The sequence below is a fragment of the Astyanax mexicanus genome, chromosome 6 (genome assembly GCF_023375975.1).
Source record: "Astyanax mexicanus isolate ESR-SI-001 chromosome 6, AstMex3_surface, whole genome shotgun sequence".
NCBI lineage: Eukaryota > Metazoa > Chordata > Actinopteri > Characiformes > Acestrorhamphidae > Astyanax > Astyanax mexicanus.
Window position 1 is genome coordinate 5,723,694 of NC_064413.1, and position 21,822 is coordinate 5,745,515.

At 39.9% G+C, this 21,822-nt stretch overlaps 1 protein-coding gene across 2 annotated transcripts in view; it reads right to left on the reverse strand.

The window, feature by feature from the left end:
* The window catches only part of cicb (capicua transcriptional repressor b), a 71,435-nt gene that overhangs the window by 7,229 nt on the left and 42,384 nt on the right, over positions 1–21,822 (reverse strand). For both annotated transcript variants that reach the window (XM_022674322.2, XM_049480714.1), the window contains exons 3-16: positions 20,969–21,118; positions 20,533–20,683; positions 10,347–10,455; positions 9,878–10,060; positions 9,079–9,211; positions 8,015–8,193; positions 7,749–7,881; positions 7,201–7,298; positions 5,303–6,173; positions 4,299–4,438; positions 3,162–3,307; positions 2,814–2,995; positions 1,249–1,686; positions 452–780 (exon numbers count right to left, since the gene is read on the reverse strand). In XM_022674322.2, coding sequence (XP_022530043.2) covers positions 452–780; positions 1,249–1,686; positions 2,814–2,995; positions 3,162–3,307; positions 4,299–4,438; positions 5,303–6,173; positions 7,201–7,298; positions 7,749–7,881; positions 8,015–8,193; positions 9,079–9,211; positions 9,878–10,060; positions 10,347–10,455; positions 20,533–20,683; positions 20,969–21,118 — 3,242 coding nt within the window. The remainder of the gene's footprint in view (positions 1–451; positions 781–1,248; positions 1,687–2,813; positions 2,996–3,161; positions 3,308–4,298; positions 4,439–5,302; positions 6,174–7,200; positions 7,299–7,748; positions 7,882–8,014; positions 8,194–9,078; positions 9,212–9,877; positions 10,061–10,346; positions 10,456–20,532; positions 20,684–20,968; positions 21,119–21,822) is intronic.

Here is a 21,822-nt window from a genome sequence, read left to right on the forward strand (position 1 = left end):
ACCCAGTATGAATAATTAGTGCATGTACCTTATACAGTGTGTCAGTAATAATTTTGGGCTGATTTTAATCCATTATGAATCTCTAAGGTGTTTAAATTTTACACAAAACATATTTTGTGTTTTAATCCAGTATGAATCTGAGGTTTCCTGTATTTACTTATTTATGGTAGATTTTGTTGTTGCATTTCTTTGTTTTATTTTTATTTCATTACTCTATTTACTCCTTTACACAAAACCAGAGTCCAGTATGAATTCGCAATATGTAGTAATTTGGCAGTAATAATTGTGGAATGATTTTGATCCAGTATGATTCTGCAGTGTGTGTAATGTTTTACAGTTAGAAAGTAATAACTCTGGGGTGATTTTGATCCAGTATGAATCTGCAGTGTGAGTGATGGTATATATTTTGGTAGTAATAACTGTGGAGTGATTTTGATCCAGTATGAATCACCTCTTTAGCATTAGCCTCTTTACTGCGGTCTCTTGGGGCTCCAGCGTCACCCACACTGTGGGCATCAGTGTCTGAGGCCCTGTCCTCGAGCGCGGGAGCTGCAGGAGAAACTGTCTCCAGAGCTTTATCCACCTCAAACGAGAAACAGCTGCCACTCTCCTTCTCCTTCTCTCTCTCCCTTTCTTTCTCCTTCTCTCTTTCCTTCTCTCTCTCCTTCCCTCGCCCTCCTCCGTCGTAGCAGCCCACGGGGATGTTGGCCACAGTGGCCTTTACCTTCTGGGGAGGTCTAGTGGGCACTGGAGGCAGTTTAGAAATGCTTGGACCAGCAGCTGTGGGAAGAATCACAAGGCACAGTCAGGGCTAAAAAATTGACACGACTCAAATAACACTCATGATTAATTTGGTAACCTTAACACACTCGTTTTTTTTACACAAATTAATTATTTTTTAACCCAAAAAGAGCCCATGGTGATGCACGTGTCATAGACCCTTTATTTAGACCCTTATATTTTATTATTTGGCAATATATTATTGCATGGGTTCCCTTTTTTTTGCAACTTAGGGCCCACTCCATATATCTCCATATATCCAGGACTAAAGTAAAATAAACGATAATGGACAGATATAATCTGTCTTAAGTAAACAAGTGTGATTTTTCCTTTTGATACAAACAGCACAAAACAATATGGCTTTAAAATAATATTAAAATGTTTCAGGGTATTTTTCCGATATCAATATTATTGAGTATAATATGATATGGCACACCCCTCCCTACCTAGTAGTAAGTGAGGCAGTACCTGTATGTGAAGGCTGGGCTGGGCTGCTTGGCTGCAGAGGCAGCGATGTGCCAGGTGGGGGAGCCGTTGAGCTGCTGCTGCTGATTTTCCCAGCTGCCTGAGCCAGTCTGTCTGTCTGGGACAACATGTGCCCTTCTGCCGCCGCTCTCTCCTGATGTGGCTGGCGCTCGGAGTGTGCCGGGCCGTGACCCTGCCTGTCCGAGGGCACCAGGGTGGTGGAGGTCACGGAGGTGGCTAAAGTGTGTTTGGGGAGGATGTGTGGAGACAGGCTCGAGGGGCTGGAGACCGTGTACACCACACCAGATGGCACCGTCGCTCCGGACACCACCCCTGCGGCCAGCGTGACGGGGGTGGGGGGGTATATGGCGGTGATGGCCGAGGCAGGGATGGAGGGGTGAGGGTTAGGTGACTGGGCTGGTGCTAATAGAGGGGACTGACCTGATGGAGCAACAGAGACATTAAATTAGTTACAAAGTGTAACTGTTTGATTCTGCAGTGTGAGTGAGTGATATTTTATAGTCAGGCAGTAATAACTGTGGAGTGATTGTGATCCAGTATGAATCTGTAATGTGAGTGATGTTTTATAGCAAGGGTCGGCAATAGGCAGCTACCGCACCAGATGTGGCCCGCAAGAAACATCTGGCCCGTGAGGTTGTTTGAACTATAATGAACGATAATAAAAAAAAAAAAAAAAAAAAAAAAAATATATATATATATATATATATATATATAAAATGCTTCTTTAGTTTTTTTTTATCCGTTCTCGTTTTTCCGCCATTTCTTCGGCTCCCTGTCTCCTTATAAGGGAGTTTTTACCGGCCGTGTTCCAATTCACTAGCAGGGGCAGTGGTAGTGTATTCGACCACAACCCTAACGACATAGATTCGGTTCTGCATGAGGAATATATTTGTTTCTTTATTCTTGGGTTTACCTGCTTTGAGATCAACTGTTCTGCAATTGGGTTCAACAACACTCTGGGCTGGAGAGCTACTAGTCTGTAGCACTCCATCCCATTACACTTCATTTTCCAAAACAGATATATTTTTTTTGTGGCCCACCATGTAATGGCTTGGAAAATATCTGGCCAGCGGTCAAATTTAATTGCCGACCCCTGTTTTATAGTGTGGCAGTAATAACTGTGGAGTTATTTTGATCCAGTATGAAAAGTGTCACTGATCAGTTATGTAGTATACAAAGTACACCGAGTAAAATATTCTCAATTACAAAACAACACAACAAAATCTGTGTAGTGTGAAGAGTACAGCAATCTGACCACTCTGGAAGTCATGTAGCATAAGTGACACAAGCATACTGAGGTAAATGTTATGTGCAGTGTTGTTTGTCTGCAATTTTTTTTTTTAATGTTCAGAGTTTAATAAATATTTTCTTTTTTTGAAGAGCAAACCAAAGTGCATTTAGCAATTGAACCTACTCAGTAGTGAAAAAAGTGGAAAAATGAATGATAACCTGCGAATCAAACTTCAGATAATCAGTCCCTTATCAGATCTGATCGATTAGACCTGGTGTAAATAAAACACAGTCTGGGAGGAGTCCACTCAACTGACCTGCAATAAGCGGCTGCACCAGCGTCTGACCCGGATGGGCGATGGCTGTGAAGGTCGCCAGGGGAGATGGCACATACGCTGAAACAGGTGTGGGAGGAGCTGCTTGAGAGGTGGGGCCTGTCGTGGTAGAAACTAGTGGGATAGGGGAGGGGCCTCCTGGAGTGGACTGAACGTAAGTGATTCTAGAGAGAGAGAGAGAGAGATGGAGAGAGAGAGAGAGAGAGATTGGGATGATCAAGAGTGTGTAGGAGTGTAGGAGTTCTGAGAGTGAAAGTGGAGTGTTGGAGGAGTGCAGTGTGTGTGGATACGTGTCTTAAAATGTGTGGCGTGTGTGTGTGTGCGTGGTACCTCGTGGGTGGGGGAGGCAGCAGCACAGCTTGTGAGGGGGTAGAGCCTGGGGCAACCACTGTGGCTGTTGCCATGGTTACAGAGAACGGACTCCCGGCTGAAGGAAGTTGGGACTGGACAACGGGCATGGGAGCTATCTGGATGATCTACAAGACGAGAGGAGAAATGGAGTGAATATAAGAGAGAGGAGCAGCAGAGGAGATGAAGAGAAGAGAAAGAAAGGAGTAAAGAGAGTGGAAGAGATGAGAGAGGAGAAGATAAGAGAAGATGCCATATAAGATAGGGAGAGAAGAGAAGAATGAGCAGAATGATATAGGATAGAAGAGGAGAAACAATCAGACAAATTAAGAGAAGAGACAAGAAGAGAAAAGAAGAGAGGAGGAGTAAAAAGGAGACAAGAGAAGAAAAGACATGAATAAGAGAGAGGATCAGCAGAGAAGATGAGCGCAAAGCAGAGCAGAGCAGAAGAGAAGGGAAGAAGTGAGGAGAGTGCATGAAAAGATAAGAGAAGAGATCAAAAAGAAAAGAAGAGAGGACAAGAGGAGAGAGGACAAAAGTAGACCAAAAACAGATAGGAAGAGAAAAAAGGAGAGGTGAACAGAGGAGAGGAGAAGAAACAGTGACGAGGGAAAAGAGTAGTAGAGGCAAAAAGCAAAAGAGAAGAGAGGAGAAACAAGAATAGATGATTTAAAAAAAAGAGAGCAAAAAATATAGGAAAGAAGAAAAATGAAGCAACAATAAGACAAGATGAAAGATGAAATATATGAGACGAGAAAAGAGAAGAAAAGGAGAGAGAAGCGGAGAAAGGAGAAAAGAGAAGAATAGTAAACGAGAGAAAAGGAGGAGAGAGGACAGAAGAGGAAAATACAGGAGAGCACAAAAGAGAAGAGGTGAAAGAGGAGCAAAAAAAGAGGAGAGTAGAAATAAAATAGAAGAGGAGAAGAAAAAAGAACAGAGGATAAGAGAAGTGATGAGAGGAGAAAAGAAGAAAGGGAACAACATCAAATAGAAATGGAGAAAAGGGGAGGAGACAAAGAGAAGGAAGGAATTTTGAGAAGAGAAGAATAAAACAGAGGATGTGAGCAGAGTGTTCTGTAACTGGATTAGCTACTTTTGTTTTTTTTAAGCGAGTTTCACCTTATTTCCTGTCGGAGCTCCGTTCTGGACAGGAAGAGGAGGGGCCACCAGGGGAAACTGCTGAGAAGGGGCAGGAGCAGTCCTCACTGTTGCCATGGGAACCAGCATCTTACCCTGTAAGACTGGGGACTGCGTTTGCACTGCAGAGAGAGAGAGAGAGAGAGAACAGTGTGTGATATAAATAACAGGGTCTTCAACACTGCACCTTACCTGCCTCTCACAGCAGCAATCACACATACAGGCTTCACACTGCAGATCCCCACCATTAAACCCACGCCAAAATCCAACACCTATATATATATAAACTACAGCTGATCTGATTACTGCATTCATATCAAGACAAAATCTCATTTTCTTTTTTAATCAATCCCATAATCCACTAATTTACTAACACCACTAAAATGCACCAAGTGCTGTTAACATATTGTTCCCTTTTACACAAACAACTGGATTAATCACAATTAACTACATGACCAAAATGCAATTAACAGAAATTAATCCCACAATGTGATTAATCACAATCAACAACACTAAAAATGTGATTTATTGCCATAAAGGATAGATTAATTATTAGAATTTCACAAACAAAAACACTAATCACACTTAACTACACAGACAAAACACAATTAACAATCTTTGCCTAAACTACACAAAAAAATGAACAAAAAAGTACAAAATGAACAAAGAAATGCAATTGGTAACAATTATTTGGGTAAAATATATTTTCTGTGATTATTATTTGTAACTAAGAACACAATAAATGTGATAAAATGTAATTAATTTAATAATTTAATAATAATTAATTTATTATTTAACATAGTTAACTACTACTATTATAAAAAAAAATTATTCCATTAGTATATGTTTTTTTAAATGCCAGCAACCTTTTAACATTGTATAAATGTTACATATTACAAATAAACCAATAGAAATAACTCAACTTTACATTACTAAACATTTTTCTTTTTATGTAAAAACATAAGAAATCCAGATTTCCTCCTCACCTCTCGTTCCAGGGCTGACCACACCCACTGCTGATGTGGAGGCGTATCCCGACTGCTTCCCATTGGCCAGCGTGGGTGGAGCTGTGGGCAGGGTGAAGACACTGGTTGGCTGGCTGGGCTGCTGAGGGGAGGGGCTTTTAGGGTTGTTGGCAGAGAGCGTGGGGAGGATGTACTGAACTTGCGTGATGGGTTTTTGGCCAGTGGGGGGCGCTAGGGAGGCGGTGGGCAGAATGTGCGGCTGCAGCAGAGGCACAGGCATGGGTCCGTTGCTCTGAACGGGCATAGCGGGAGATGCTGGGTTTTGAGGGGGAGGAGGAGGGGGCGTGATTAGCTGCACAGCGGGTGGAGCCTGAAAGGGACTGCCCAAAACTAGATTGGTCACCAAACCTTGACTAGCCCCCCCTGCAGTCACGGGACTAGGCGAGGACGAAGTGTAGTACCCACTCCCTCCTGTGGCACCGCCTCCAGCTGCTCCAGAACCAATCAAAAGCTGGGTCTGAGGGGCGGCGGCTTTCCTGTCGTGAGGCGACTTGCTGGCGATGGGCACCGGCGTGCTGACGACGGGACGGACTACATTGGTGACCACTGTGGACGCCACCCTCAGCGCTCCCAGACCCAACACTGAGGACACGCCAGTGCTGCCACCGCCTGAACTGACCAGCACAGACTGGCCTGAGGAAGACAGGGGGACAGAGGAGTGAGACGCCCCTCCGTCAGCATCCTTACGCTCACCCTCTGCTCCGTCCATGCCTCGCTTCCTCTTGGAGACAGAGTCAGAGAAGTGTCTGGACGACGGGTAGGACGACAGAGACACGCTGCGGCCGTGACCCGGCCCTGATGAGGTCGAGCAAATCACTGGCGCAAAGACCCTCTGACCGAGCCGGAGGAAGTGAAAGAGGAACAGGAGAGAGAGGGAGAAAACAAAAGATGAAAATCAGAATATACATAAAACCATATTAAAAATCTTTTAATAGTAAAATAGCATATTGCTGATATCTTTTTATTACCCAACCCCACATTAGAACTCCCCCTTTAACTAGTCATGCACCAACACCTGGAGGGTGAAGACTAGCATATGCCACCTCCAACACATGTGAAGTCAGACTCCGGTTTCAATACATCAGCTCACAGACGCTTTTTGCTGATCAACATCACCCTAGAAGTGATGAGGGAAAAGAGCAACATCTACCCACTCAGAGAAAGCAAGGCCAATTGTGCTCTCTCAGGGCCCCGGCAGCTGATGGCAAGGTACATGAACAGGATTCAAACTCTTTATATCCTGATCATAGTGGCAGCACTTAGTCCGCTGGACCACTCTGAGCCCCAGCATATATGGCTGATATCTGATGTTATTTGATTTTGAGTCCCAATCCGATAAAGTTGTCCATTATGCTTTTTTTTAATTAATTTAAAATTATTATTAAAACTAAGGTATCAAAATGGACCGTTTTTAGCACAAGATAAACATAAGGGTTTGTGCTAATCAGCCACAAATCAGCAATAATAAACAGCACACTCACAACCCAGGATAAAAGGAACTTGTCGCTGCCAGTGTGAGCGCAGCATGGGCATTCTAAATGTGCGCCTGCAGCTGTATCGTCTATCGCGAACTCGTGGAGTAACAACAACATAACATTACATTTTTGATAAATCAGTGGTTTGGATCCTGTGAATCCTTTAAAAAAAAGAAAATATTCTGGTTTGTTGGTTTAACACTTTTTGCTTACAGGATAATACCACATGTGTTCCTGTATAGCTTTAATATAGTCTTCAATATTAAATTTATAATGTAAAAAATCATGAAAAGAAAGAACACCATGAGTGAGTGAGATGTGTGTTTTTGAGACTAGTTCTGTAAGCAGGACCAGTGTGAAGAGCAGCAGTGATGAGGATGCTACCTTGCGTTCTCCTTCATCCCCGGATCCGTTTTCACTGTCACTGTCCGTCACTTTCTCCTTACACTTCAGGTCTATAGAGCTGCCTGGATACGGGTCCTCTGTGTTGGAGAGGGAGACAGAACGTCATCGGGTTATTGATCAGTCTGAAACACTGGACTGCAGGACTGGACCGGGACTGACTCTTATGACCCACACCTTCTCACAGCAGGTGCTAATCTTACACACGAACTGAACTGACCTACTGCTAACCTTTCTCTTCTGTTTGTCGTTTGCAAGCTTTACCACCATCATCCTTCCTCAGAAGCACAGCCACTGAAAAGAACAGCAACTGAAAGTCCTGAGCTGTAAATGTCAAACAGGCTGCAGGTCTGTGAGGTGCTATCCACTGAGGGTTTTCAAAAGAACCATTTCCTGTTTTTTATTTCAGATGAAAGCTATGTGAAGACACTCAAACACTCAGCAGAACACCAAACACCAGGTCTGACTAATTCCACAGAACAGCAGTTTGAGATGATGAAGAGAATTGTAAACGGATCAGCTTGACTCACCAATGACATCATCATCCCCCTCCTCCTCACAGATGACCATGCGCTCATCATCGCTGGTCATATCTTCACTGACTCCCCTCTGGACCTGAGAGAGAGCAGCACGGCTCGAGAACTGGCCACCGTCCCCACACATCTGACACACACACACACACACACACACACAAACAAACACACACACACACACAAAGCAAAGTAGCATTAGGTTGGCAAACCACTCCAACCAAATAGCTCTGAATAATTATAAGTAAGGTTATTAAACACTCTACCTGGGCGAGCTCTGCCAACACCTGAGGGTTCCCACGCTCGCTCCTCTCCAGGCTGTGCATTGCACTCTGGGAAAAAGCCCGGGGACGAGCATGGCCCTCCCCTCCTCCGCGCTCGGACACGCCCACCACTCCAGGCACCACCCCTTTAAGCTCGGCACCCATGGTCACAGAGGGAGGCTCTGAGAGGGCACATTTAGACAGAGACAGTTCAGTAACAGATGCTGTAAAGCATTGTAGAGAACTGTGGAGCTCAACACACTTGGAGGAGAACACTAATGCTTAGTTCTCTTGTATTAACTAAAAAATCCTCCAGAACCTGCAGTTAACATTCTTCTCCAAGTGTGAAAAGCTACAGTGGTGTTTTATTAGTGGCAGTTTAAACAGAACTTCATAAGTCTCAGAGAAACCACATGCCAGCATTCAACCTTAAACCCAATTTTCACTCAGGGTTCATTCAGTTTTTAATTCAAGAAATTTCCATGACTTCAAGACAAATGTTTATGACCATACGATTGTTAAAACATCAGCGCAGACAACTACAACTATAATCAAAATTAATTACAGTCTTAAGCCTTAAATTAATTTGATAACAAAAAAAAACATTTCTTTAAGCAATTTTCACACACAATCTTCAATAATAAAATGTGTGTCAAATCTTGAGAGCTTCATGGTGTTGAGCTAAATCACCAAACAAACTCTGAGCTGATGTATCTGTTATTTTAAAATAGCTTTTTTTCTCAGCTGATAGATAAGAAAAACCCACAAAAGCTAGGGGATTCCAAATTCCCATGACTTTTCCAAAACCTTTTGGGTATTTTTATTTTTCCAAAACTTATCCAGGCTTGGAAATTTCTATTTTAAAATTCCATGACTTTTCCAGACAGGTTTTTCATTACCGTACAAACCCTGATACGTCTGCATTGATGCAGAAGTATGACTTGGCCTTTACAATACTGGCAGAATTGTGATATATGGGGAGTCCTAACTATCTGAGTGCAAACTAGAAAAGACTAAAAAATATTAAAATCTGTAAATAAATAAATAAATAACTTCTGTACTCGTACCTGTGGTCTCAGACATGCTCCTCTCTCTGATGTCCTTTCCTCCAGGCATGTTACGGCCCTCGCTGCTCGACTTCTTCCTGTCCTTATTACACCACTTCCAGTCTGGGTGAGCCTTAAAGTGTGCCTCCTTAACCTGATGTAGATAAGAGAAGGAGTAAATCAGAAAGAGATCATATCGGCTAATTATATATTAGCCAATTTAGCAATGTTTAGTAAAGGTTCCAGGAAGCTTAGCCTTTCATGTTACAGAAATATTGTTCCAGTAATGTTCTGAAAATGTGTGACATCATAAAGGCTTGCTTTACAACATTACTAAAATGTTTCTAGACAAAAAAATAACATTAGGGAAAGGTTAGGAGTAACATTCTCAAAACTAAGTGGCGTTGCAGTGACGTTACCAGAATATATAGAACGAAAAATGATCCAAAACACTTGACAGATTAAACGTTTTAAGAATGTGAAATATAACATTTAGAAAATTATATCCTAATCAAAAATAGTTTTTTTGGGATGAGCAGCTTATACAGCGTTTTACAGTTCTGGAGCAAGGTCTCGTGCAACTCCACCAAAGTTACGTAGTGCATTTCTGGCCCAGGAATAGGAATGACAGTCAGTGGAGCATTAACATGATTCTGAATCTGCTTATTAAAGTGTAAATGCTATATAATGTGGCTTTTCTGTCTTTTAATTATATGCAATCATGTGTATCAATATTGTAGGACTGAAATAATAAAAAAAAAAACTTCACGTCATATCACTTTTGATGGTGCAGCAGCACAGTGGAGTGTATTACACTTGCCTGGAATGCAAGATCATGGTATTTCTGCTTCTCTTTGGGTCCCAGAGCGTACCACCACTCTCCCAGAATCTTGCTAACGGTCCGGTTGTCCTGATTAGGGTGCCTCTGGTGGACTAGGGCACGGTGTCGCTTACTGAAGATCATGAAGGCATTCATTGGCCTCCGGATATGATCCTTCTCCCTCTGAAGAATTAGAGCACAGGACAGAAAATTAAGAAAAATTAACATAAATTAGTTTTAAGATGCATGTAATTCTGTCCATGTTTTTTTATAGAAGTATAGAAGAAAAAGAAATTTAAGTGTAAATAAAATTCATAAGAAAATAAGATTTCTCCCAAAAGAAAGAAAAAAAATATATATGTTTTGTTGGAAAGCCTCAAATGACGGCTATAAGCTTTCATTAATTGTTTGTTCCACTAGCATCGTAGCTCCAGACAAACAGGCATTAAAGTACAGCAGGGATATTTACCTTTCCAGGGCTATTCTTGTCATCTTTAGGCAGAGCACTGAGAGACTGAGAACGCCGCTTTCCTGGAGATGCTGAGATCGGTGGATCAGGGAGGACACCTGGCAAAAACCTGGACACACACAGACATATAAATATATATATTTACAGGGGTTGGACAATGAAACTGAAACACCTAGCCTTAGTCCACAATAATTTATTGTGGTGACGGACAGTTCTGGTGGAAACAGGAGAGTTGAGGTGCACATTGAATTCTGCGTGATTTGATCAGCCGTGGTTTTATGTTTTTTGGATACAATCCGGGTTAGCACCCGAACATCCCTTTCAGACAGCTTCCTCTTGCATCCACAGTTAATCCTGTTGGATGTGGTTCATCCTTCTTGGTGGTATGCTGCCATTACCCTGGATACCATGGCTCTTGGTACATCACAAAGACTTGCTGTCTTGGTCAAAGATGCACCAGCAAGACGTGCATCAACAATTTGCACTCTTTTAAACTCTGGTATGTCACCCATAATGTTGTGTGCATTGCAATATTTTAAGCAAAATTGTGCTCTTACCCTGCTAATTGAACCTTCACACTCTTACAGCTCTTACTGGTACAATATTGTGCAATTAATAAAGATTGGCCACCAGGCTGCTCCAATTTAGCCATGAAACCTCCTCAGTTTCATTGTCCAACCCCTGTATATACTAGGGCATCTAAAAAAATCAGTAATTCAGTTCAAACTGTAAAACTCATACATTATATAAATGTACTACACACAGAGTGATCTATTTTAAGCATTTATTTCTTTTATTGTTAATAATTATGGCTTACAACCAATGAAAACTCAAAAATCGTTATATTAGACCAGTGTGGGCAGTGTGCCAAGTCCTGCTGGAAAATGAAATCCCACACTGTCAAAAGTGTCAATTGTCAGTAGTAACTTTTAAAATTTGGTAATCCAAATTTTGGATTGAATCGTAATGTATGGTGATACATTGTTGTATCTGCAAATTATTGCCAATACACAGCCCTACTGGTAACATATGCTGACAAAGCATTTACTCTATAAACTCCTCAGTTGTGAATCTGTATTTCAGTAGTGTACATTCTCCGACAGACAGGACGGACTGACATATCCTGCTCCTGATTCATATCAGCAGGAGTTTGATGATTAGCTCATTAGCATGTAATGCAGTTTCCCTTCAGAATCAGTAGAAGTGCAATCTGCTATTTCCACTGACAAGGATCAGGTATAAGTAACAGCACTTCATTGACTCTACACCTTCTTAACTGACTTCAGTTATTTGTAGTTTTCAGACCATTTGTCCCAATTATACTTCATTTGCATATTCCAACAGTTACAACCCACAATCTGACGAAGTTGCAACAGTATGGAAAATGCAAATTAGGGCTGCACAATACTGGAAACATTTTACATTGCGATTGTTCTTTTTTCGATCACAATATTAAGCAATGCAGGGCCCGTGAAGTCACGAGCCCCGCCTCCACCCAAAACAGCACAACAACAGTAATCAGCCCTTTAATCAGGCCTTTAAATGTTTTTTTTTAAAAGGTAAATAAGAGCGTTTTTTTGGGATTAAAAGCCTGAATTCAGCTGTAACTGGAAATATCTGGAAGCTCAACAATACATTTATATTTATAAATATACATTTCTATGAATAGTTTATAAGAAATAAGGCTTGTATAAAATGATTTCCCATTTAAACGATTTAATTGGACGATGCAGAGAATGATTTATGCCCACATGCGTGCAGTTGGAGGGATGCAGCATTACACACATGATATTATTAACTGTAGATGGTGGGATATCTAAAGTCTTTACAATTTCATGTTGGGAACCATTTTCTAAAATTGTTTTATAATTTTTAAACAAACATTTTTGGAAGATTAGTGAACCCAATTCCTTTTGAGAGACTCTGTTTTTTAATGTTTAATTAATTAGCAGTAAAAGCCAGAGTAATTATGATTTACTAAAAGAAACATTCCAAAATACAAAACATAAAAATACAAACACAGAAACAGGCAGAAAGAGGAGAACTGACTAGAACAAACCAAACAGACTGTGAACTGAGACAACAGCTAAAGCCCAAATGTGAAGGCGAGAAGATGCACCACAATAACAAGCCAAAGAAAAACTGGACAACTGAGTATTATACAATGCCCAAATTGTAAAATATGGGATGCTGTGTAAAATGCAGAATTCACAACAGAACATAAATTTCAGACAGCGAAAATAAGACACTTAACTTAATGGCAGCAAGTTTGGACTTGGTGTTTCAATTTATACCATTCATTTATATATAAGCTATAATGTAATGTTTTTATTTTACTATTGCATGATTACATAAGATTCATTAATGGTGATTATTTAATTCATATTTATATCCTTAATCTTTTCAGTAGGTTACACTAGTTTACACAACAACACTGTTGTAAAAAAACATATAAATCTTTTAAAATGCTGAGCTGTGGACAGACTCACGACATCAATAATACAACAGGACACCGATGAGTCAAGTGTGGAGTAATGCTGCTTTGTCTAGGATGATTCAGGTTGATTTAGTAAACTGTGGTTCAATTCCAACATTTCAGAACAAAACAATTTTGGAAAGGATGGAGCATTTTAACATTTTACTTAAATATGAGACACAAACCTTTTTTATATATTTAATAACATTTTTCCCCATTTTCTTACAATTTAGCTAGGTTGATTGTCCCACCCATTCAGCAGCTACTCAGTTGTCAGTTGTCAGTATGTCCCCTATTCACTCGTGAAGCCACAACACAAGATCCTCCTCCCAACACATGTGAAGTCAGACTCCGCCTCTTTTTGATCTGCTGGTGCAGCATTGCCGAGTAGCATTGCAGCGCTAACGTTTGGAGGAAAGTGCAGCGACTCGGTTCTGATACACCAGCTCACAGATCACAGAATGTGCTATCAACATCACTTTAGGAGTCACTTAAGAGCGTCATCTACCCACCCAGAGAGAGTAAGGCCAATTCTGCTCTCTCAGGGCTCTGGCAGCTGATGGCAAGCTGCATGACTGGGAGTCAAACCAGCGATCTCCCGATCATAGTGGCAGCACTTTTGACCACATTAGACACAAATCTTAAACTGGTTTTAAGTATGAATTATTATATAACTGGGGTATTATATAGTTAAGGTAATCGCTGGTAAATGTATTTTTCATCAATGTAGAGTAAAAAAGAATAATAAATTTATGTACAGGCTGTAGTAACAGACTGTAATGTTAGTTTAAGTTATTCCCTCACTCATATTGATAATTGAAAATTACATTAAACAGTACAGGACTATAAAGCACCCAAAAACAATGTATGGTAATGTTGAAGCTCTCGCACTGCTATCTGAACAAGTGAATAGAGGTGTTAAGAAGATATGGACAAAAAATGCTATTGGCAATAACGCTGTTGGATATCCTAATACTGATTAATTAAGACTAAACTAAACTAGTTTAAACTCCTCAAAGTTTTTTTTGGCACTTGGCTCGGATGCCCTCATCTTTCCCAGGAGAGGCAGAAGTAGTTTGGTGTGGGTGTTCAATGTGGACCTCTACCTCACTCTGCCTTGTTACGTATTGTGAGCACTGTCTGCATCGTAAGTAGCTATTTTATTTTGCTATTATTTACAGTTTTATTAGAGCTCTTTTGATGTGTTTATCATTAAAACTTAATAATAATGCATTATTAAAAATGCATAACAGCAACCTCAAACTGCATTACCTTCGTAATAGGGCTGCAACTGAAGATTATTTTGGCAGTCGACTAATCTGACGATTATTTTTCCGATTATTTGATTAGTCAACGATTATTTCTGTCATCTCTAAAAACGATAGAAACAGCAGAACATGAGGTTTAAATGACATTTAAATATCTCATTGTTGTTTAAACATGGAAATTACTGATATTTACTGATTAAATATGCAATCTGTTGTGTTTGGGCACTTTTGGAGACACAAATTAAGTCTTCTATTGCGCTTTTGTGTAATGTGGTACTGTTACAAATTAACGATTAGTCGACTATTAAATTTGTAGTCAACAAATTCAAATAACTGACATTGTCGATTATATTAAATAATCGTTGCACCCCTACTACGTACAGCAACAGAGGGAGCTTTCCACTCTGCAGACTGTGGTGATTTGACATGAGACTAGAGGTAGAGCCAGGTAGCGTGAGGTACAACGAGGCAGAGTGAGGCAGAGCGAGGTAAAAAGAGGCATGTAAGGTACAGCGACATAAAGTGAGGCAGTGAGAGTTAGATCAAGGTAAAGCGAGGTAGAGTTAGTTACAGCAAGAAAGAGTGAGGCAGCGTGAGGTAAAGTGAGGTAGAGTGAAGCAGAGCAAAGTTAAATGAGGTAGTGAGGTAGAGTGAGGCAAAATGAGGTCACGGTAGGTCTACAGTATATTGTCGCAAAAACATTCCAGGATCTTTTTTCATTGTGTTTTACATTGATATCAGGGTATCCAGCAGTATTATGATACATTGCATTTTTTGTTCATATCATACACCCCTATCAAACAAAAAAATAATAATTTGAAGCTCGTGCATTTGTAGGATTGTAGCACTGGAGCGACGGCCGTTGGCTTTAGCTGAAAAATCTCAATTTCTACAGCGTAGGTAAAAATACTCTGTAATATGCTAAACCCTACATAATATCACTTCAATATGGAGTGTAATGTAAAAAATAGCACTACAGTACTCCGCAGTGTGCTCTTGGATGGACTGGTGGGGGACAGTGAGTGTGTGTGTATCTGTGTGTGAGTCAGAGACGTGGTGTTTTTCGCAGTGTTAAATCACTCTCAGATGTCTAGCACGCAGAACTGATGCCTGAAATGTTCTGTCCTGCTCTTTTAATTCATCTCTCTTCTGTTAAAACTCCCTCAGAACAACCCATACGAAACTGCTGAAAGAGGATCCGCAGCCGTTACAACAGAATCAGACGTCTGCAGAGTCGAATGCTGTCTAAAAGATTTAATATGTAGTGGTAATGAATAGACTTCTTGATGTATGAGGCACTATTCTACCAGAGTATCAAACCAGCCTTAAATTTACAGCAGAACAGTGCAATTTTTTTTAAGATTTATTGATTTTGCCATGTAAAACATGGTGGTGGTAGGATCACTCTCACAGGGAACCATAACTTCACACCAAAGCCTGACTCTGGACTATTTTCTTTTGTGTCACACATGCAGCTGGCTCCAAACCAATTCAAATACTGCATCTTTTTATTGGCTTGTAAATAAAATATAAAATTATATGGTCTTTTTTGCAAATGCACTTAAGTTCTTGAAATTGACTTTCAGATTGACTGATCTTCATTTCTTAATTCTTAATTCAGTTGAGTGGTTCTTGCATACCCATAACATGGTTTAGATCATTACTCAAATAGGGCTCTTTCCTGTGTACCTGTAACTCTACCTCTTCAAAACTTTACAACTGATGCTCTTAAACACAATAAGTGGCAAGAAATTCAAGTAATTAACTCTTGAAGAGTTCAGCACAGCTGCTAACTGAAAGCCTAAATTCTAGGTGACTCTTCCTCATAAAGCTGACAAAAAAAAATTCAGCCAATATGTGAAAACTGTCTAATCTAAGCAAGAGGTGCTACTTTGAAGAATCTAAAACATAAAACATATTCTGGTGTGTTTAATACTTTTTTGTTTATTAAATAATTCCATATGTTTTTCTTTATAGTTTGGATGACTTTAGTATTAATCTACAATGCAGAACATTTTAAACACATTAACCTTAGTCTAGACTGTCAGGTTTGAAATAGCTCTGAAACCATGTGACAATAAAGGCAATTCTATTCTAAACAAATGGAAACACTTAATTTTGACCTTGTTTTAAATATAATAATAGTTCAAAAACCACAGTAAAATAAAAAGTTCAGCGATATTAGCATGGAGGTATATAAGGTACATTACACATAATAATGAGCTTGATTTAACACATCAGCAAGTGAGCACTTTCTGTTATAATGAGCTCATTTAAGCAAAATCCCTGCTAAGCGAGAGACTATAAGGTAACTTAATGTTCTATTTTAGATGTGAAATTTGCATATGTCTACTCATCAGCGGAAGAAAGACTGTTAGTTGAGCATATTCCGACGACAGCTCATTAATGTAAATGGCCCTGAGCCTGCTCCTGTCACTCATCCTCACAGACACAAGAGAGAGTGGAAAGTGTTTGGTTTCTCTCTTTGAGTTGCCGTTATGTAGCTCGGACTACTGAGACGCAAGAAAAGCTTTGCAAAAGGAGAAAAAAGGAGGCTGAATTTCATTAAAAGCACATCCTTCCAACTGTTAAGCATGGGGGTGAAAGGGCGCCGAGTGGTCCAGCAGTCTAAGGCGCTGCCACTATGAGCGGGAGGTCGCAGGTTCGAACCCCTGCTCATGCAGCTTTGCCATCAAGCTGCCGGCGTCAGAGGGAGCAAAACTGGCCCTGCTCCCTCCGGGTGGGTAGATGGCACTCTCTCCCTACATCACTCCTACGGTGATGTCCACAGCACAGGGCGTCTGTGAGCTGATGTACCAGTGGCTGTCTGGTACATGTATCGGAGGAAGCATGTGTTAGTCTTCACCCTCCTGGTGTGTTGGGGCATCACTAGTGATAGGGGGAGTCCTAATGAGTGGGTTGGGTAATTGGCCGTGTAAAATTGGGGAGAAAATGGGAAAATTTAAAAAAAAAAAAAAAAAAAAAAAGCATGGGGGTGGGCTTGTGCTGAAGCCACTGGCAAGGTGATAGATTAATGTTTATCATATATTAATGATACAGAGTTTTTAGTTAGGAAAGTAAAGTGAATAGAGTTAAATAATATATATCAACGATTAGCAACGATTAGTCAATTATAAAAAACTTTTCACAGGTGTATTAAAGCTGCAACTAGTCATGCAGACTATATCTACAAATATCTGTTAAATAATGGGTCACTCTTAGGAGTTCAGTTAATAAAATTGTGCGTGGTACAGTGATAGGATGCAGCAAATCCAGTCGTGAAATATCACTACTTACTACTAAATATTCCACAGCCAACTGTCAGTGATATTATAACACAGTGTAAGAGACTGGAAACGACAGCGACTCTGTGCTCTGTCAGTGTAAAATAACAGAGCGGGTCAGAGGATGCTGAGGAGCATAGTGCACCAACTTTTTTAACTTTTTCCTCCAAACTTCACGTAGCTTCAGATTAACTCAGGAACAGTAGAGCGCAGAGAGACTCAAGGAATGGAGATTTTTTCATTGCCAAGCAGCTCTATCCAAGCCTTATATCACCAAACGCAATGCAGGCACGCAGAAACTTTTGGAAATATAGTGTATAATGTATTTCTTTCTGTAGTTCTAATTGGTTAGCTACAATAATACGATAGGAAAAGTACACACGGTAACTTGTGTGGCTCGAATCTAATGTACTAATTTTTAAAATTAATCATGGGTGTGTTTTGGATGTCATGTGAAATAAACAAATCAGTGTGTCACTTGCTATTCCCTGTAAGAGTTAGGTGTGCTCTGACTTTGGCAGATTGGTATTTTAATGGCGCAGTGCTTCTGCACTTCTTAGCAGAGGAAACAGATTTGCTGGTTCATGCTGTGAAGGTGTGAGAACAGGTCATTTATGATAACTGCAATGTTATTTTATTTTGTATTCTGTTTATTGTTGATGTAAAAGTTGGATTTGTGCACTGCTACTTTTTGTATAGTGTATAGTATATTTCTTTCTGTGGTTCTAACTGGTTAGCTACAATAATACGATTATACTGGCCATTTCAAATACCAGACTGACTGTAAAGAACTTTGTACAGAGTGTCTATTAATGCAACCAACGACTATAACACCACATGATCAATAACAGTATTATTAACTAGCTAACTGTCAGAAAGCTCGACTACAACTCAACAATGTCAATCCCTTCACTTATGTAGGATTGTATTCACACCTTCTTATACTATAGTAGAATCATTTTTTTAATATTAAATGTGTGAATATCAGCACAGAGAAACCAACTGTTGTAATTTTACACCATAGAGATGCTACCATTCAGCCAGCAGAGGCGCTAGACCTGTAGTGGCTTAATTTTAAACCTGTCCATTCTTTTCTACAGTCATTGTTTTACAGCATGGCAGCATCCCTAAATGAGCAGGACTGGACTTGCCAACTTCCAACAGGCAGCAGGTTATAACTCACAGGATATATCAGAACTTTACCAACTTCCAAGACGAGACACTGGCTCAGTGGCATTAAAAAAGTGGGCTATGGTGCAATTAAACCCACAGCGCACTTAATTATGAAGGTGCAAATAAATGCTTGAAGAAAACATGTCAAGATAATGGCTGAATGTCCCCTTCGTCTGGTACACTCTGCATCCTTCTAGTCGTTTCATCATTACTCCATTTCTAAATGCCAAAGAAATAAACATCGTTAGCTGGAGCACCCAATCAACAGAGTAAGTGCTCATATGAGGCAGACATCTGGCAGCTTGTCCAGGAGTCACAATATGCCTTTTCAGCAGACACCATGTGTGCCTTGGGAATACAGTGTACAATTATTCAGATAACACCGAAACCGCTCGTTTGGTTTGGGGTCTTTTTAAAAACAAATCAGAAGAGCCACATTCAAGGTCAGGGAAAAACTTCACCATTAACATTTATAAATGTCAACGTCTCAGCAAACAGAAAACTTTAGTAGGAGTTTAATGAAGATGAACGTCTGAAAGTGTTTGTAATTTTATACCAAGTCAACATTAATTAAATAGGGCTGATATGTCTGATGTGAACATTTACCAGTATGAAATTACACTGATTCTATTATCTGTTTGAACTTAACAGTGCTTCAATAGTACCTTTGACCTAAATATCATCTACATTGTTTTTATAAATTGACATGCTTGATACGCATATTTCTAAATGTGGTAACATATTTTAATTCCTATTTCCATTAACTCTAATTTCAGTTTTCAATTACCAATGTATTTGATTATTTTATATGTTACATCTGGCAGGTCATACTGTGCAAAAATGAAGGGCTTAATAGAAATTCTACAAAATTACTAAACACAACTTCAAATTGGCTTCTATTGAAAGCTAAGGTTAAGAGATTTTCTTTTGTTATATAAGTAATAGTATGTCATAATGACAACTAAAATGGTGTCATTGTCTTGCAATGTCTTGCAAAAACCTTAATTTTCACTTTTTGACAAAATATGAATCTGGCATATTGTATTGGAAATTCATGTAATTCAAGTAATAATCATAAGAATGCTCCAAAACTGCTTAAAATATGTAATAAAACGTTTTTTTTCCCTAGTCCTGTAAAGTTTCCATACATGGCCCTATTTAAGTAACTTGCGTGGCTCGAAACTAATGTACTAATTTTCTTAATTAATCATGGTTGCGTTTTGGATGTCATGTGAAATAAACAAATCAGTGTGTCACTTGCCATTCCCTGTAAGAGTTAGATGTGCTCTGACTTTGGCAGATTGGTATTTTAATAGCGCAGTGCTTCTGCACTTCTTAGCAGAGGAAACAGACCTGCTGGTTCATGCTGTGAAGGTGCGAGAGCAGGTCATTTATGATAACTGCAATGTTATTTTATTTTGTATTCTGCTTATTGTTGCTGTAAAAGTTGGGAGTTGCCTAGAAAGCAATGAACTGCTGACTGCTGACATTTGTCCAGGTTGTGTTCAGTCAGTGGCGCACCTGTGTTTTCTGTTATGCATAGGTTTACAATTTGGTCACTGTTTGAAATTCAAAAGTTTTACACACAAAAACACATATATTACACATATATTACTTTTTTACACGTAGTATAGTATGCAGCACTTTTAAATTAGAGGCTTTATATACCACAAAGAAGTGTGAACTCTAGCTTCCCTTGTTAATGAGCACACATGTGGGTGAGGTTAAAAAGAGCAGCAAATATATTCTAGTTTCTCTTAGTTTCTTTTTAAAGTGGTTCAATCATTTTCGCCTTTTACACCTTTATTCAACTCTGTATTGCTATAATGACTAAGCTGAACTGAACTGAATTAAAGAATATCAGTGCATCCCTATTTTAAATAACAGTTAACAGTTAATATATGTCACAACACTGTACTAGCTACCATCTGCTATCTTCCAGCAACCACCAGCATCACACCGTCACAGACAGCAGGACTACTCACGGATCATCCACGTCACTCTCCGTCTCGCTGTCTGGTCTCTCTCTCTCCGGCTCTCTCTCCCTCTCTGGGGGAAGGTCGTCAATGGCTGTCCGGGAGGGGGGATTTGACGCTCCCTCTGCCGTCTCCTTCAGCACTGACCCTCCCAGCGATTCTGGTGGAAAGAAGAGAAAGAACAAGGGCTGTTCCTGCCAAGCTGAGAACTCTTGAACCCCCACCCTGCCCAAACACTCTAACCTGCCATGCCTGGGGTCTGTTTTTAAGACTAAATAATGTTACAGAACAAAAGCGGAGATAAATTGACAATACTGTTGAACATGGTCATGCCAATAAAGCTTATTGAATAAAGCTTATTGAATTGATAAAACAGGACCAATCACATTATAACATACTGACTTTGGAGCCTGAAAGTCATTTTCTCATTTTCTTTGGAACTTACCTTTCTTCAGTGTGCCAGCCTGCGAATGACTGACAGGCTGCTGGCCTTCACCAAGCTGCGCCGACGGATCTGATTGGGTGGGCGCCAGGAAAGGGACCAATGAATGCCAAGGAAACACTGGAACCGATCTGGGCTCCACATTAGTCCACACTATGGAGGGAGAAAAACATAAGATAGTCTTGGTTTCCACTTCATACACAAACTTCATACATAAAATAAATTCATATCACCAGGTGCCAAAACGATGTCAAAAATGTTGTTGTAACACCACAAAGGAAGTAACCTTTTTATCTAGGCCACAGTAGACCTGTCAGTGGCTATAGGGTAGGACTGTATGAGTTTGGACAAAACAGGCACAAAACTCAATAATCCACCATATCATAAACAATGCTTTCAGTGCATTGAAGAATGGAGTATAAATGAAACTGGATTTATTGCAAAATTTTACTTTTTTTTTAATATAAGAGGTCCTTATGTTTAGGATATGGATATGAATCTAAAATCTGGCGTTCGTTCTTAACCTTGCATCAGAAATTCTTAACTAATAGAAATGCTCCAAAATGCCTTTAAACCACTTTAATGCCTTCTGAGTCTTCTGTTTCCTACACAGTTCTATAATACAAAACTTTTTTGATTAATCTCCATCCATTATAAGAAAAGTGTTATTTGGCAGGTAATGCAGAATGTTAATGCATTAAAAAGGTGTTTACAATTCGGTCAATATGTTTTCCAGTGCACTGAAGATGTAAAGCATTTAAATGATATTGGATGTACATCTGCAATGTCAATCTGAAAAGACATACTGTGCAACCCTACTGTATAGGTGGTATTTGAGGTGGTAGAAACACTCCCAC